The 17022-nt window shown below is 35.3% G+C and overlaps 1 protein-coding gene across 2 annotated transcripts; it reads right to left on the reverse strand.

Annotated features, from left to right (window-relative positions):
* Positions 1-538: 538 nt before the first annotated feature.
* LOC133801061 (exosome complex component RRP41-like) lies at positions 539-6380 on the reverse strand. Of its 2 annotated transcripts, XM_062239201.1 has the most exons (9): positions 6117-6380; positions 5381-5537; positions 3539-3764; positions 3207-3285; positions 2982-3084; positions 2770-2890; positions 1635-1723; positions 1111-1260; positions 539-905 (listed from the first exon to the last, which is right to left on the reverse strand). In XM_062239201.1, exons 3-9 carry the CDS (start codon positions 3660-3662, stop codon positions 816-818), a joined length of 756 nt encoding a protein of 251 aa, XP_062095185.1. In that variant the 5' UTR covers positions 3663-3764; positions 5381-5537; positions 6117-6380; the 3' UTR covers positions 539-815. The 2 variants fall into 2 exon arrangements, with proteins under 2 accessions (XP_062095185.1, XP_062095177.1); XM_062239193.1 differs by lacking the exon at positions 5381-5537.
* Positions 6381-17022: the final 10642 nt, after the last annotated feature.

Raw genomic sequence — 17022 nt, forward strand, 5'->3', positions numbered from 1 at the left:
TAGTAAGAATCATAAAGTTTAACAACAATTATCTAATTGATCGAAGGAAAACCAAGGATCATCCGCCCGAAAGAGAAGAAAGCGATAGAGTAGTGGAAGGCGCAGCTACAAGGGCTTGTTGTGTAGGCAACATCTAAAGAATCAGAGGGGCAGGTGGTGGTGACTAAGCATTTTCTAGCTGAGCCGATGGTGTAGAATCAGTGCTTGTCTCAGACGCCATTGGAGTCGCTTATAATTATGATACCATGATAGAAGGAATTATGGAAAGTATTATATTCCTTGAATCTGATAAAAGTGCTAGTACAGAGAATATATAGCCCCTTGTGAGGGGACCAAAAGCATAAGAAAAGGACATATGTCCATCACAAAAGAGACCATAACTAATCTAATATTACACAAATAAAGTAATTAATTATAACTAATCATGGTTTAAAGTAATTATAACTAATTTACCAATTTGGTTGGAGGAAATATATTACACAATAATGGTTTAAAGTAATTATAACTAATAATCTTTATAAAAAAATACTAGCATAAGTAATCCAAAAATGAATTAAATATATAAATTTCAAAAATATATTAATACAATTATCCCGTAATTAGATATATGATGAGAAACTAATTTCTTTAAAAATATACCCCTCCTAAATTTTACCTTTTACATTTTTACCCTGCTCCTAATGATAGTTTATAAGTCTGCCTCGAGGCCTCCAATAAATTAGATTATAATGAAATAAAACTCACCTCCAGACTTCAATTTAATGGAGTTACATGGAAACCAAAATGACAATTTGAAATGAAATAAAATTTTCATGCTATTCATCAGAAGCGGAAGCAGCTTCTTTCAAACATGTTCTCATGATCTTCGCAAGCTTTGAACAAGCATCCAGGCATAGCTGCATTCCCTGCATTGCATAGTAGAGTTAATATCGTTGATGATCCCATTCAATTTTACACCATTGACCAATGGTTCTTTATCTTAATGCAAATCATCATACAATGATTAAGATGCATTTGTATGAATGAACCATTGAGGCATGGATTGTTCTTCCATCTTTTGATCAAGAAAAGAAGAATGTGAAAAAGAGTTAAGCCGGCAAATTGCCATACCTCGTTAACTTTTGGGGTTGACCATTCCCCTGTGATAGTAAGCTGAGTGACCTCGTATCGAGTAGGCATACACGTTATCATTAAGTTTCCATCTTGGGAGCTTTCCTCTTCCAAAACTGGGTCAATTATGAGGTTTTTTCCAAGACAAGACTATGCTCCGAAAACACAAAAACCCAAAAGTGCAATGAAAAAACCAGCTAAATGGATAATAATACTACCAAAATAAAGCATGAGGACCACAAAAATAATTTTTCCTCGAAATTGAGTTAAAAGATAAGCAACATTTGCTGACCAGCCAAGAATGCAAAATGCAAAAATGATCACAAGCCACATGACCTTGACTTTCCTATAACAACATATTTCTAAAATCTCATTTCTCTAGCAGATTATGCATGCAAGCCACCCTAGAATATGAGAAGATATAGAAGACTTGAGAATGCCCAAAGAGGGTGGTATATATCTTTTATAAATACTTAATAACAAATAGAAAGTAGGAAAACAAGACACAAGAGCAAGATGCTTACCACTGAAACTGAAGTTACAAGGTCATACATCATTATCCCTGCATCTGCCAGGGCTACACTAGCACATGAAATTACAACAGGCAGATCACCTACAACCCATAAAGGATAAATCCATAAGCATGTCGATTTACTTTCTTGTATACTGAACAAACTCACATTAGGAACTAAATTCTGACACAGAAAACAACTTGCACAAGAACATATTAAATGAATTTTTATTTTTTGTTTCTTATAGTACTGCAATGAACCATTTTTTCTATGACTGTAAATAGACATTGAAATGTTTTTCTCTTGAAATATATAATATCATTTAAGTATATATACTTATTAGAACAAAAAGATTCCTGTACCACAGACATCCTTCACATGCTGGCCAATTTATTAACTACTAGCTAATAGTCAAAATTCAGAAGTGTCAAACAGGTATCTGGAAATAATGATGGGTGGGAGGCAGGCAGATACAACCAATTTGTAAATATGATGATAGCGTTAACTCTAACTTAATTTATGCAATTCCCACCTAACACTCGGAACAATGTGGCTCATGAAAACCATAACTTACAAGTGCAACAAAAAGAAACTTTGATGCACTAGTAAAAATTCACGTCATGGATCAATAGGACATTATAAATAAATTGTCACTGGAACTTGGTAATTGTACTTTACCAAAACTAAAATGTGAGAAAGGAGGCATCATACTGTTCTTAAGTAATAACATGAGTTTGGATCCTACTCCTAAATCAATGGAAAGTATAACCCTGATGCAGGGGAAAAGAAAAAATCTATCAAAAGCTTTTAAATCCACCAAGCAGGTCTTGTCAAACGTGAAGCCCTCAATTTATTCTAATTTAGGATATCATCATAAAAGCTTTCTACGAAAACAAACTTGTAATTTAGGAAATCCAATTCTATTTTTTCAAAAAGAAGAACCTGACTCTTTTTGCTAAAATGGCAACACTTAACACTAGAAATGTTATAGTACACAAACAAGAGGGTGGAATAGGGAATAAGAGACAGCATGTGGCTTATCTCATATCTTGTGAATTCCCCACCACCCTTTCTACAATTTTATTTACTATGTTTCTAACAAAGTAAGGATCTCAAATCTGTGTGTATGCAAAACTAATGAACTTACTGCCACCAGATTCCAACACCAATGCAAAAACGTCAACAGTTGTTTTGGGGATGGTTTCCAAAATGATAGCACCTTCCAAAGCTTTATGAAGCATTGAAGAAAATTCCTTGTTGTCGGATCCCTAAAATATGAGAGCTCAAATATTCAATACATATTATCAATTAAGGCAGGAGTAAGGTATTGTAAGAGTCAAAACGTGATAAACCTAATACCTGTCCACGTACTGGAGTAGCAAAAGTCGTATAGCTCACATTACAATTCAATCTTCCAATATCACTGTACATCATTGCCTTCTTACTCTCTCTTGGCCCAAATCTAAAGTGACAATGCAAAATACACAAGCATTAAAACTAGTTATTTGTTTATCCAATGCTAAAGACTAAAATGACATAAACATATCAATTCATATAAATATATATAGAGGAAAATCTACTCACACAGACACAATGACCTTTGTATTCCCAAACTCTGCATAAGCAGATCCAGCAGCAGCATTTACAGCCCCAGTCCTGAAAACTGCCAAAACATAGCCTTTATTTTATAAAATGACATGATGTGTGACAATAAACTAAAACACATAACCAAAAGAAAATAATGAGATTGTAGACCCTCTTCCAAATAAAACATATGAGATATAAAGATACTATATTGCGTATATTGGGACAAATCAAAAAGCACCCAGAAAGACCAAGCCTTGGGAAAGTATCAAGAGAATAATATAAAGTCATTTATAAACCAATATATTTTGCAAAAGAATAGAATAGCTTACAGGCAAGTCTGCATTGGTGAAAATCACGGCCATCAGGTCGGACCCAATCCACGTCGTTGTTTTTGGAACCCTTTTTCTGGGTCTTCAGCAATGGAGAGTATGTAGTCGGAGTTGTTCCAGCCATTCGCAGCGACTCCCTTTCTCTCTCTAAAGGTGTAGTATCTCTGCTACTCTCTTTTTGAGTTTTCTTGCTCTTCTCTTCCAAACGTCGTTTTCAGACTCAGCCCTGCATAAAAAGGCATGTTTCCACTTCTTAACACTTTGAAAATAAGGAAAAAAGTGATTTATTAACAATAAGAATTACATTAATGGTGAAAATATCAATATTTTGCACATAATCCCACTTATAAACTAATTTACTTCTAATAAATTTTGATGAGACACATTAAAATATGTAGCTCATGAAATGAATAAGTAGCAGTAGCAACACAATTTGAGTAGATATTTTGGTTGCAATATCCATTACAATTGTTAGAACATTTGTACAAATTCAACCATTCAAACAAAATATCTACCTTTATATAATAAGAGCCAATGAAATGGAAATTTATTGTTTTAACAGAAATTTCTTGTTTACTGTTTAATTTAGCACCTACAATAGCATCGTTTGTCTCGTACAATAACATCTAAAATATAAAAAGACAACTATTAAAATAGGTCCCCATATAAACTTCAACGAAGTTTCCCTATTATTATTGTTATTGTATATCCCACAATGGAACCAGCACAATTAATACGGCAATGAGTCTTACGGCTTACCTAGATTACACTTAAGAAACACACACATATAAACATATAGTACAATATATTCCACACTAGAACTAGTACAATCACAATTAATAAGTCAATAAGTGAGAGTCTTACTTGGATTGCACTTGAGAGAAACACACACACATAAACATATCATATAATACAAACATACACACAAGATTAATACTCACCAATCACTACTAGCGAATAACATGCATTCACTATCACAAAGGCCACCTTCACGTCCCATCTTACTAATTAATAAAATTATGATTATTAGATTTAAGAATGAAGCTACAAACAACTAATATTTTTTTGAAGCAGGAGTAGTCAAAGATTGTCTATATATTTCAAGTCTTCCCTACAAGCATCATATGTAACAATTTTGTTCATAGAACTGCATATTCAGTTTATCTTTTAACTCTTTCCATTTTACAAGCTTTGTTAAGAAAGTAGTTAGAGATGGTTCATTCTCAACTTTTCCTACAAGCTTCATAGGTAACATTCTTATTCCTAAAGCTGCAAATTCTGTTAATCTTTTATTTTATTTTTCAATTTTTCTAGGCATTGATTATCTGAAAACAGGTGTGTGGAAGCAGGTGTGAAGTTAAGTTTTAGGGAACATTGAAATTATAACTTTAAATGTCCGATCAAAAAGAAAAAAAAAAGAAATGGTAACTTTAATTTCCTTTGTGTATTTATATTATATATATATATATATATATATATATAATCAATCGAAAAACCATAGTAGTTCATTATAAGTAATCTAGAAAGTGTGTTATTATAGTGATGCACACCTAATGTATCATATAAAAGGAATGCAATAACCTAAAGAGGTTAAATTATTACAGTGAGTATGCTAATATTTCTGGATTTTCTACAAATTTATATAGAAACCTTAGAAGAATCAAAGAGTGAAGAACTGACTTGCACAATTGATGAATGCAAAATCAGAATCTAAAATAACCTCAGAGAAGTATGAATGATACCACATAGTTGAGTGCCTCTTTTTCAAATCTAATTGACAAACTAAACAAATTGGAATTATGCCATTTTAGAAAAGAGTAAAAAAAATCATGTGAAACTTACTATATTGTTCAAACACATATCTTAATTTTTTTTTTTTCAATTCCTCTTTGCACCGAGGAAACTTCTAAATTATGCTGTTGATTGTCTTGACTCTGACTTGAGCTCAACTAGCTTCCTTTCAAGATTTGTGTTTTACCTCTTCTATTTACTTGAAGAGCTTCAATTCAATGACAGAACTTGTTACCATTATTGGATAAAGACTTTAGAAAAGAGCAAAGACGAGATGTACCCATAAATTTATAAAAAGTCTGCTCAAAGAAGAGTATACACATAACAAATCAACATGTCTCACACTTACAGTTTAATCATTTAAAAGTTAAATATACAATATCATCCTTCCTTTCTAAGCATGATTAAAGTTTAAATTAAACAATACAAATTCAGATACTCATTTTCACAGTCCATATAGAAAAGAAAAATAATAGAATAACAATTCTATTGAGAAACTTTGAGTATAATTTATTCTTTCTTCCCAATCTTCTGAAATCTATTCCCAGCTCAAGGTTATCCAATAATAAAGCAAGCAATCTTTCGGACCAAATAAATTGGTCACATCACCTCGATTTCAATATATCTCCCATTAATTAAACCAAGAAAACCCCATAGCTACTACATAAAACAACTTTTAAAAAATCAGACCTTCACATGTGTGTATCTTGTGAGTGGCAAAGAGAGAGAAAGAGAGTCAAATGAAATACTGAAATGAGCAAGTAAAACTGTAATAGAGATTGATCACCTTGGGAGATATTTGCCGTGGCCGAGAATGAGAAAGGATGGGACTGAGTTGAGGACGGGAAACCAGATCGCCTAATAGAGCCACCGTGGTAGGCGAATGGTGAGCGTGAGGCGTGAACGACGATCCTTGTGTGACTGCTGCAGTAATAGTGAACCGCCTGAATGAATGAATGAGAGAGGCCTGAGGGAAGGGGCGACTGAGACAATAAATTTGAACCTGAAAGAGAGAGAGAGAGTAAGGCAGAGGTAGCCTGCGTGAGGGATGATTTTTTTATCATTATTATTTATTATTTTTATTTTATTTCACTTGTATTTTCTAAAAATTACATTCTCTTACCTTCATTTTATTTGGACATCAATGTAGTTTTTATTCAATTTTAAATTATTTTTAGAGTTAAATACTTAGATTTTTTTTTGGTAAATTAGGACTAAACCACTCAAATTTTATGTTTGTTACAACAGTCACAATAATGTGTCCTTACTACCCACTTCTAGTTTCTCCTCAAGTTAATTGTAGCCAAATTTTAATTAAATATACTTATATAAAAAATGTATCTGCATTTTATTAGTCACGTGATACAATTTATAGATAATAAAAATGCAGAGGATACGAGTCAGGAAACATAATCTGATTAATCTGATTTACCCGTTTTAAAGACCAAATCCGATTCATCTCTTTTGACAAAAATGTTAAAATTTTAGAATTTATCAAAAAATTGTCACTTTTAAAGAGGTATCGATATAGGACTTACCAATCTCCCCATTTGGCATCTGTTTAGACAAAATAACTAAGACAGTTTCTCAAAAGTTTCTACACAAAACCAAAACATGGTTAGATATGTAAACTAGAAATACTAACAAAGATATGAAACAAAGAAAAAAACTCCCCCTAACGAGGACATTTCTTTCAAAACAACATAGTACTTAAAAAGTATCAAAAGATACTCCCCCTAAGAGAGTGCATAGCAAACATAAACAAAAAATAAAACAAATTGTACTCCCCTTTTTTGTTCAAATAAGAGGCCAAAGAGTACAACTAACCAAAATCTCAACCAGTCTTAAAACTTAAAGCAAACAAGAAATAACTCAACAAAACAAACATAGTCTTAAAACTACCAAAAAAAAAAACAAAACTAACATAACTCAAGAATGTGCATAGTCAGATCTGCCTCCTTTTAAGCTCCCTTCATCCTTCTTGGACTTCTTGCTGGTGTTGGCAATGACAATCGCTAGCTGGTTTAGAACAAATTTGTAACGACCCGAAATCACTAATAAGGCTTAATGGCCTTGATTAGTGTGCCGGGAGGGCATAATTGGAGGTTATGAGAATTAATGGTAAGAAAGCATGTTTATGGGTACTAGATAAGCATGCGGGCCCTGTTTGGATGGTAAGGGCATAATTGGAATTTTGGCCCATTAGGGCATAAACGTGATTATCTATGATAAACTGTTGAGACCACATTATTATGTGGATATATATATATGTGTGTGTGTGTGCATATGTGTGTTTGTAGTTTTCGGCACGAGGCGATCCTAGGGAACAGATAGCGAGAAAGTCACAACGGGACCCGATACTCGACTCAGGGTGAGTCAAGGGGTATTTGGGATATTAGGTGGTTATCTGGGTTATGAAAATCAATAATTGGAGATATATTTGAGGTTAGGAAGCTTAGGTAAAAATACTGGAGAATTTTACTATTTTGCCATCGGGGACGTTTTCGGTACCCCGAGCCTTGGGATTGATTTAACTAGTTAATGATAGATTAAGTAAAGTGTAGAACTCGGGGGAGCAAAAGTTAGAACCGACCTTCCTCTCTCTCTTCAACTCACAAGGGAACCACAGAAACAAGGATTTCTTGGGCTGGAAACTCATGAGTTAGAGCTGGGATGGTGGGGAGAATTTCTATGGCAACTTGAAGGTTCAACCAGGAATTTAGGTAAGTGATGATTTGTGGTTTATCTAATTAAATCCTATGGTTTTAAGCTGGGTTCTAAGTGTTTGGGTTCTTAACTTTTGAAGATTAGATTGAGGCAAGGATTTGGGAATTAGCTCAGCAATTGCTTGGTGGATTGGCTCTGCAGCTGAGGTAAGCTCTAATTTAAGGTTTAAAGGTTGAGTTATAGTGTTTCCATGGTTGGGTTTTGAATTCTTGAGTTAGAAAGTTTCAGTGATTGAAGTGGGTTTTTTGATGGGTTTTTAATCTAGGTTTCAGTTGGGTTATGTTGCTGGAATCTTGTGGGAAGTTTATGGATATTTGAGTTATGGAATTGGGGTAGATTTGAGTGAGTTTGCATGAGGTTTGAGAGTTAAAAATGGAGGTGTTTCTAGGTTCGAAGGGGTCGGGTCGCGGCATAGTTCTTGGTGAGCCGCAGCCCTTCGAAGTTGATGGGTGCTGAGGAAGGAGGGCGGGTCGCGGCATGGTCTGAGTAGGGCCGCAACCCTTACCTATTTTTGTGCATGGGGAGGCCTCTGGTTGGGGCCATGCTGCGGCATGGGTGGCTAATGCCGCGGCCCTTAAGGAATTTTGGGATTTTGAGATTCTAGGCTTGGGAATTTAATCTAGGGTGCTCGAGGTTGAATCTTTTACCATGTTTGGTGAAGTTCAATGTTCTGGAGACTAGAACTTTGTCTAGAAGCTCATTTAAGATTGTTGATGGAATCCTTTATTATGGTTGTGACTAGGTTTGTGCTTAAGCGCGGGGCAGGATCGTGCTCAGGGGTCGTCTTTACTAATTAAAGCGCTTGGAGATTAAAGGTAAGAAAACTGCATCTGTGTAGGTGGATAGGATGGGACTAAGTGTTCCCTATATTTGTATGTGTTGTTATGTGATTGTGATAAACCATGTGAATATGTTGGGACTAAGAGTTCCCTATAATTGTATGAATGCCATGAGGTGGTATTATGCCACTGGGAAATGTGATGAACGGCCTAAAGGTGCCGAAATCAATACTTGCGCACATGGCGCGGCTCGGACACTGGTATCCGAGGACAGCTTATTAGTCACTGAGCTCTGTTAAGCTGGCCGGAGTCAGTGGATAGGTCACTAGGCTTGGCCTAAGCGAGCCAAAGACAGTGAATTAAATAGAGGGTGCGGCCTGCGGGCGTTAACCCTAGTTATTGCTTGACATATGTTCTATTGTTGATTATTGTGTATGACTTAATGAGTATCTGGAGCTGAATTATTGGTTATTGACTGGTGTGCTGCCTTGAATGTGTTTTATGGCTTGTTGGTAACTGATTAATGCCTTGTAATTATTGAATTATGATCTACAAACTGTATAGCTGCTAATACTGTTATGTTATGATATTATGTTTTCTTGCTAGGCCTCGGCTCACGGGTGCTACATGGTGCAGGTAAGGCAAGTTGACCATGGGTTGGAGAGCTCTAGGGGCAAGGTGTACATTGTCAGCTGCTCGGCCACCATGGTCGAGGGATTGTACAGGAACGAGAACCTAAAACGTATATTTTGCCATTAGAGTGGCTTGGTTATCTATTTGTTATTGAGAATTTTTGTGTTTACGTTATTTAAAACTTGTTTTTGGATCCCATGTATCAAAAATGTATTTTAATAAAAAGATTTAATCGTTTATAACCAAAATTATTTTTGACCTAATCTGTTTGTGTCATTAGATACACATTTTAGTTTAAATGACTTGATTAGCAAGTCTTGCACTATTTTAAACACATGGTGTAACGGTCTTGGTTATCCAGGGCGTTACAAAATTTCTCCAATATCTCCATCTTCGAGCTAAGCCGGGTGATAATATCTGACACATCATAACTAGATTTGGTTCCAACAGAATGAGGTACAGTAGTAGCTTAGGTGGAGCCTTCAACAATTGATGGAGGAGGTGAAACTTTGCGATTCATCTTCTTGGGAGGTTGTGGTTCAGCGATGTCTCCCTTGACTTTGTGCATAGTGATTTGTGCCAAGGCCTTTGATTACAACTTTACAGGCTTCTGATTATGCAGAATATTGTAAATAAGATAAGGGTGAATGAGCATTACAATTGGCGTTTGACCCCTACTAAAGGTCAAAATGATGTCATAGATGAATTTAAACTGACTAAAATGAGCTTGGGTGCCAACATCATAAAGAAATTATGCCATTTCATTTGTGATGGTGGAAGTGTGAGATGCTGCAAACCAGTTGGAGATATCAAAGTTGTAATGCCCCAAAATCCCTAATAAGGTTTAATGGCTGGATTTGTAGGCTGGGAGGGCCATAATTGCTTTATTATACCATTAAATGATTATATGCATGTTTATGTGAATTATATTATAATATGATTAAATGCATACATGTAGGTCCACATTTCATTACAGGGGTGTTTTGGTAATTTGGCCCGTTGAGGGCGTAATTGTATATTTGTATGCATGTCGGTGACATATTGTTGAGACCACATTATAATGTGGATTTGTTCGAGCCATTCGACATGAGACGATCTTGAGTGCAGATTAGCAGTTTAGTCATAACGGGTTTAAGTTCGGGGCTCGGGGTGAGTCTCGGGGTGATTTTAATGATTAGAGTGTTGCCGGGAATTAAAGGGTAACAGGATATGAATTATTGGTGTTTGAGAATATTGAGATTAACGGGAATTGGAGAGTGTTAATTATGATTAACGAAATAGGTGGAAAATGTCGATTTTTCCCTTGGGAGCCTTTAGAAACCTTTATTTGACCTAGGGGTATTTTGGTCTTTTCACCCCTAGGATAGATTTAAGCCATTGAAGGCTGTAGAAGGAAGGGGAAAACAGAGCATAGAAAGCACCTTCTCCCATACCTAATTTCTCTCATTTTCTTCTTGGATTTTTGAGCTTAAGTTGAGGAACCAAGCTTGGGAAATAAGTCTTGGGGGCTTGGGAGTGTGTTCCACCATTGAAGAGCATCATAATCTAAGCTTGAGGTAAGATTCTAGCCATTAAATCTCTGGTTTGCTCTGTTTTTGTCTTGGTTTTCAGTTGAGATTTCTAGATTGGTTGATTGGTTTTTTTGGGAGTTTTTGGCTAGGGTTCTTGTGGTTGTGATGCTTAGGGCTTGTGGGGTGGTTTTTGGGTTCATTTGGCATTTAATTTGGGGTTTGGAAGCATTGGAATTGAGTTGGAAATGAACGAGTCGAAGGAAGAAGATTCAGGGGCTAATCAGGCTGGGTGTAACGCTACAACACCCATAAGGGGGCACTACAGCGCTACCCAGGGGAGGCTTAGCAAGTTTTTGGTTCTGAGAATAGCGCTGGGGCGCTAGTGAGTAGCGCTTAATGGACCCAAAACGGGTATGTTTTAAAAATTTATAAATCGCAAGTGCATGAATCGTTCATATAGAATAGTGATCGTGTAAGCAAGGATGTCGAACCCAAATGAGTTATCTAAAATGGAAAAGATAACTATTTTAAACCAAAATTAATAAATTCTAGCCTAGCTCCAAAGATTGATGAGAATTTGTAACAATAAAAATAAAACAAAAGATAATAGTAAAGATATTAAAGACAATATATATAACTAAATTAATAATTGTAAACAAAAAGGTAAAATAAGATTATTAAGAATTAGAATCCACAAAATATAAGTTTAATAATATTTATAAGTACATTGATTCCCAAATTTTAGTGATAGTTAAAATAAATCAAACTATCATTTTCTAAATAGATTTATAATTTTAAGCATAAATTTCTTCCAAAAATATAAGATTTTTCTTCACTTTTCAAAATTATAATTTCAAAGCATTTAGTGTAAATCAATCTAATGAAATAACAAATAAATCAATGAACATTATTTATAAGGCAAAACATAATATTTTTGTTCTAAGCATGGATGTGTACAATTTAATGACACATCTTACCCAAAGAATATTATGTTTTAGCACTAATGAAGAGCAAAGTGTAAATATGTGCTAACAATCCAAAATACATGATATTTAAGATGAAAGAAGATATTTGAAGAAGAAAATTCCATAAACTTTGTTGCACAAAATGAGAAATCAACATACAAAATAAACACTATCTAGTTACAAATTGTTTCATCATCACCTTAATAATCTTAAAAAGATTAGAAACACATAACTAGAATAGCAAATACAAACTAAAAATTACAAACATAAATAGGAAAATTTGGAGGAGAAACCCCCAAATTTTTCCTCTAAAAATACATAGAAAGTAACCAAAAAGAAGACAAAGATGAAGAGAAGTGAGAGGTTTTGAATGTGTAGAAATTATGGTATAGTAACCTTTCTCCCAAAATGGACACCCCAAAATGGTCTTCAAAACTCCCTATTTATATCCAAAATGAGTAAATTAAAATAATCAATTTAAATTAATTAAATTGATTAAATTAATTAACTTAATGATAATATGGAAAATAAGGGTAAATTATAGGGTATAATAATAATGTTTTGGGGTAAAATGTGTAGAAAAGTGGGGTAAAAATGTTGGCATTTTTGACAAAGGGGACAATAGTACATTTTGCTTTTTGTTGGGCTCAATAAATGGGAAAAATGGCAGCATGTGGCTGCTGGTGGCAGGCTGCTATTTGGCTTTGGGCCTGGGTGATTCGGAGGCCCAATTGGGCTGGAGACGTGATGGAAGGAGCTGCCGAATGGTTGATTGAATGATGGCTGGAGTCATTGATGCAGCTGGAGGCAATTGCTGAAGGAGACGTGGCTGATGGCTGGAGCTTCAAATTGGCACACGACTGGGCAAGAAAATTGAAGCTGGAGGAGAGATTGGGCCTGGGCCATGGGCAGCTTTGGTGGTGCAGTTTTGACACTTTTACTCTTCTCTTTCAATTTTGCCATTTTTTTTATTTCTTTCTTTTCCTTACTTCTCAACCACAAAAATGCAATAAATTCCCTACAAAATAAATTATAAACTAAATTAAAATTAAATATTTTCACTAATAAAATATACCATATAATTTCCATGAAAATTTTAATTAAAACTTAATTTACTTAAACATTTAAACTCAAAATTGCATCTTTTTACTCCTAACTTAACAATATTAATTTTAAATAATTAAACTATAACATTTTACAATAATATAACTATAAAAACACACAAAAATCTATAAAATTAAAATAAACCTAATAAATTCAAAATTACTTAAAAACTTAATAAATCAATTAAAAATTTAAGATCTAAGCAACAATTAGCACATAAAAAGTGGTAAAATAACTCTATTTTGTAGAGTTATCAGCGCTGTAGCGCTACTCTGTTCCTTCAGAATCCCGTTTTGAGTGTTTTTAAGGGTTTTTGGCTCGGGGTTTCAATTCTTAAGGCCCGGGATCGAATCTACTCAGCGTGTGGCTACGTTTCGAGGTCCCGAGAGTGAGTTTAGGTCAAGACCCTTTCATTATTAATTTTCATTAATGGAGGTTATAATTGGTTATGATTAGGTAACCGCTAAGGAATCAAAAGGCCGATCGTTCTCAGGGGTCGTTCTTATTCTATTTCTCGCTCGAACTAGAGGTAAGAAAATTGCACCCTATATATATGACATGCATGGCTATTGTTGAGGCATGTTGACTGTTTAAATGTGGACATGGATTGCATATTAAATGCTAGCAGATATTGTTTACTTGTGTATGGTACTGACTATTCAGAATCGACACTGGTCGCGTATTAGTGACCTGAGAGTCAGAAACGGCATAAGTATCATGAACGCATGGCTGATAAAAGATTAGATCTAATTGATATCAGTGTTGAATGACTCTAGGAGCATTAATGCTGGATAGACCCTAAGGTCGATGAAAATTATAAGTGCTTGACTAGTCTAGGACTAGTTACTCAGAGCCAGGGCCTAAGGCCTAGGTGACTGCTTTTCACGTGGCTAGGGAGCGGAATCTCATGGTTGTGACTCTACGGTCATGCGATATGTTATATTGGTGACTAGTTCATCGAGCACCTATCTTAATAAGCTAGTGAAAGGATCACTTATTTGTAAAGCCTAGGTGACCCTATCATCACATGGCTAATGGGAACGGAACCCAATTTAGTGACTTTTCTAATTGTCACTCCTCTATTTTGGACTGAAAGTTCTGAATGATTATTATGATCATTGTTAATATTTTATTCATGTGTTATTGTGTTTTCTTGCTGGGCTTTGGCTCATGGGTGCTATGTGGTGCAGGTAAAGAGAAAGAAAAGCTCACCCAGCCTTGAGTGGAGAGCTTAGGTGGTGATGTGTACATATGCGGCCGCTTAGGTGGTGATGTGTGCTCAGAGGAATTAGGGGGTTTACCCTATTTTTGCCACTTAGGTTGGCGGGTTGTAAATTTAAACTGTAATGACCATTTTGAGTTGTAAATAATTTGTAAATGTTTTGATGGATCCATGAACAGTTTTATGTTTTAAATAAAACATATCCTTTCTTTTTGATTGGTTTTCCACCTTACCCTGTTAATAACACTTAGAAGCACGATTTAACCAAAAAACTCGGATAGCAAATTAAATTCACGGTTCAACGTTCACCGTAATTGTCCTGGGTCCTGGGGTAACGAGGGGTTTACAAAAGTGATGCATCACGATGTATTTGTTCATCATGTCAATAGTCTTGATGGAGGCACTGGCTGGCCAATCTACATTTCGGCCCAGCAATTTAAAAGCTACAACATTCTTCACACGAACTTGATCGAAGGGGTTATAAAAATTCATCAATGGAATCCTCAGAGCCTTAGATATAACCTCAACATTAACATCATACAAATGCCCCCTTATATATACTTTCCCAAACAAATTCGAACTCTATTTATGTATCTGATCAGTCAAATTAGCATGGAATTCTTTTACCCCTCTCGACACAAAACCACCCAAATCATACAAAGCTTTCGTCCAACCCCTATATTGCAAAATTTTTAACACCCCAAATATTCTATAAAGATCTAAAAAAAAGTTTATGTCAAGTATAATTTTCTCATTCTCATACTTAGGCATATCACGAAAATTTTCAGTAAAGCAAAACAAATCATCAAAAGCCTTCAAATATATGACCTAGTGGTGGCTCAAAGGCAACGATCTTGCCATTTTCTTTGTCAGAAGTTGATGCAGATGAGGCAGATGCTTTCTTCTTGGCTGAGGAGGATAGCTTCTTAGGAGAATCGAGTTTCTTTTTTTACTGAGTTTCAACAACTTCCTGAGCAATCTAAGAAGGAGAGGCCACCTTATCCTTTAATGCAGTGGCTTCTTTGGTTGGGGAAGCCTTTTTCTCTTTAGTCATGGGGGTAGTTGAGATTTTTTTTTTTTTTTGCCTTCATAGCTGGAGTTGGCATAACAGCTTATTCAGACTCCGAAATTGACTCCTTAGACTCTTCTTCTAATACATCAAGATCCTCTTCATGATTATCCAAGCTTTCCCTAGATGGAGTTTTCTCTCTAGAATCAGAGACATTTTCGTCCTCACTTTCGATTCAAACAAATTTTCCAGAAAAATAGGACCTTTCGACCTAGCGGAAACAATCTCAGATGCATCAGATTTGGAAATTGGGATTCTAGGGCTATTACCTGACTCCCTTTTATGTCATTTGGCAGAACTCGATTTGGAGTATTATGATGCAATTTTTGGTGGTGACTTGACCTCAGGAGGATTCTCAAGAAAATCTTTTTTTTTAAATTCGTCAGACTCATAAAATCCATTGTTAGAAACTGTAGGATTGGCTAGCTTTTCCCCTTCGTTCTTTGATGGAGTAGGTTGCAGCAATGAAATCACCACTTCAGCAGGTGGTTTTGCCGGAGGGGAAGTGATCACAGGGGTGCTACCATCGCCAAGGGTAGCCATGGGTTGAAGAAGAGCATGTTTCCTCAACTCAAGCTTAGTCTTTAACAGCTTGCTACACTTAGGCATAAATATTTTTTGGAAACGTTTTTTTGGTAGTGACAGTGGTTCCTCCCCTTGTTTTCACCATTTTCACGAAGCAAAGAAACACAATGAGAAATTGAAGAAAAGAAAACACAAAGAAAAATAAAAAGCTTGGTGAGAAATAAAACAAAACAGAATGAGATAAATGAGAAATAAAGCTTGGGTGAATGTCTTAATCCTTGTCTTAATCCGGTAAATTCGGGCCGGGCCGGGCCCGGCCCATATTCAATTCGTGTCGTGCTCGTGCCGGCCCATTTTTGAAAGAGTAGGCCCAGCACGGCCCATGGGCCCAGCCCATGTCGTGCCGTGCTCGTGCCCGTGTCGGGCCGGCCCACTTTCCTTATTCGGGCCGCCGGTCCACTTTCCTTATTCGGGCCGGCCCACTTTTTTTTTGCAAAAAAATGTGAGGATGGAGAATTGAACCCTCCACCTCCTTTTTAACCATCAATGAACTTACCACCAAATCAAATACATTTCTTTGTTTAAATTATAATTTTAGATATTTTTATATACTTTTTAACAATATTTTACACAAAATTATATCAAAGATAATTATTAGAATTTTAATACCTACTAATAAATGCTAAAAATTTAACTAACAAATCTTAAAATAAATTAATATAATTATAAAAATATAAACATTGAAAAAAATTGGAAGCTTTCACAATATTTTTATGCCTTTTCCAAGCATGAAAATAAAAACATTTACCCAAATTGGAAGCTTTCACACTATATGATGGTAGCCATTTTCCCGTGGTAGTGTGTCCTTTACATAACTGTTAATTACACAATCTCAACTTACTCAGGAATGACTTTCACGCATTATTATAGGTAGCTCTTTTCTAAAATGGAGCTTGAAGATAACAAAGCATCTCACATCACATAATGAGTTTAATCAATCAATCAATAATGGTTTTCACAAGGTTAAAGAAGGTAATAATCAAGAAACTAGGCAAAATATGTATAATAAAAAATCTAATTCATTAGAAATAATATTTATTAAAGAGCAATATTTTTCTCCATTTGGATATATCAACTTAACTCAGCTTCAACTAGGAT

The sequence above is a fragment of the Humulus lupulus genome, chromosome 1 (genome assembly GCF_963169125.1).
Source record: "Humulus lupulus chromosome 1, drHumLupu1.1, whole genome shotgun sequence".
Classification (NCBI taxonomy): Eukaryota; Viridiplantae; Streptophyta; class Magnoliopsida; order Rosales; family Cannabaceae; genus Humulus; species Humulus lupulus.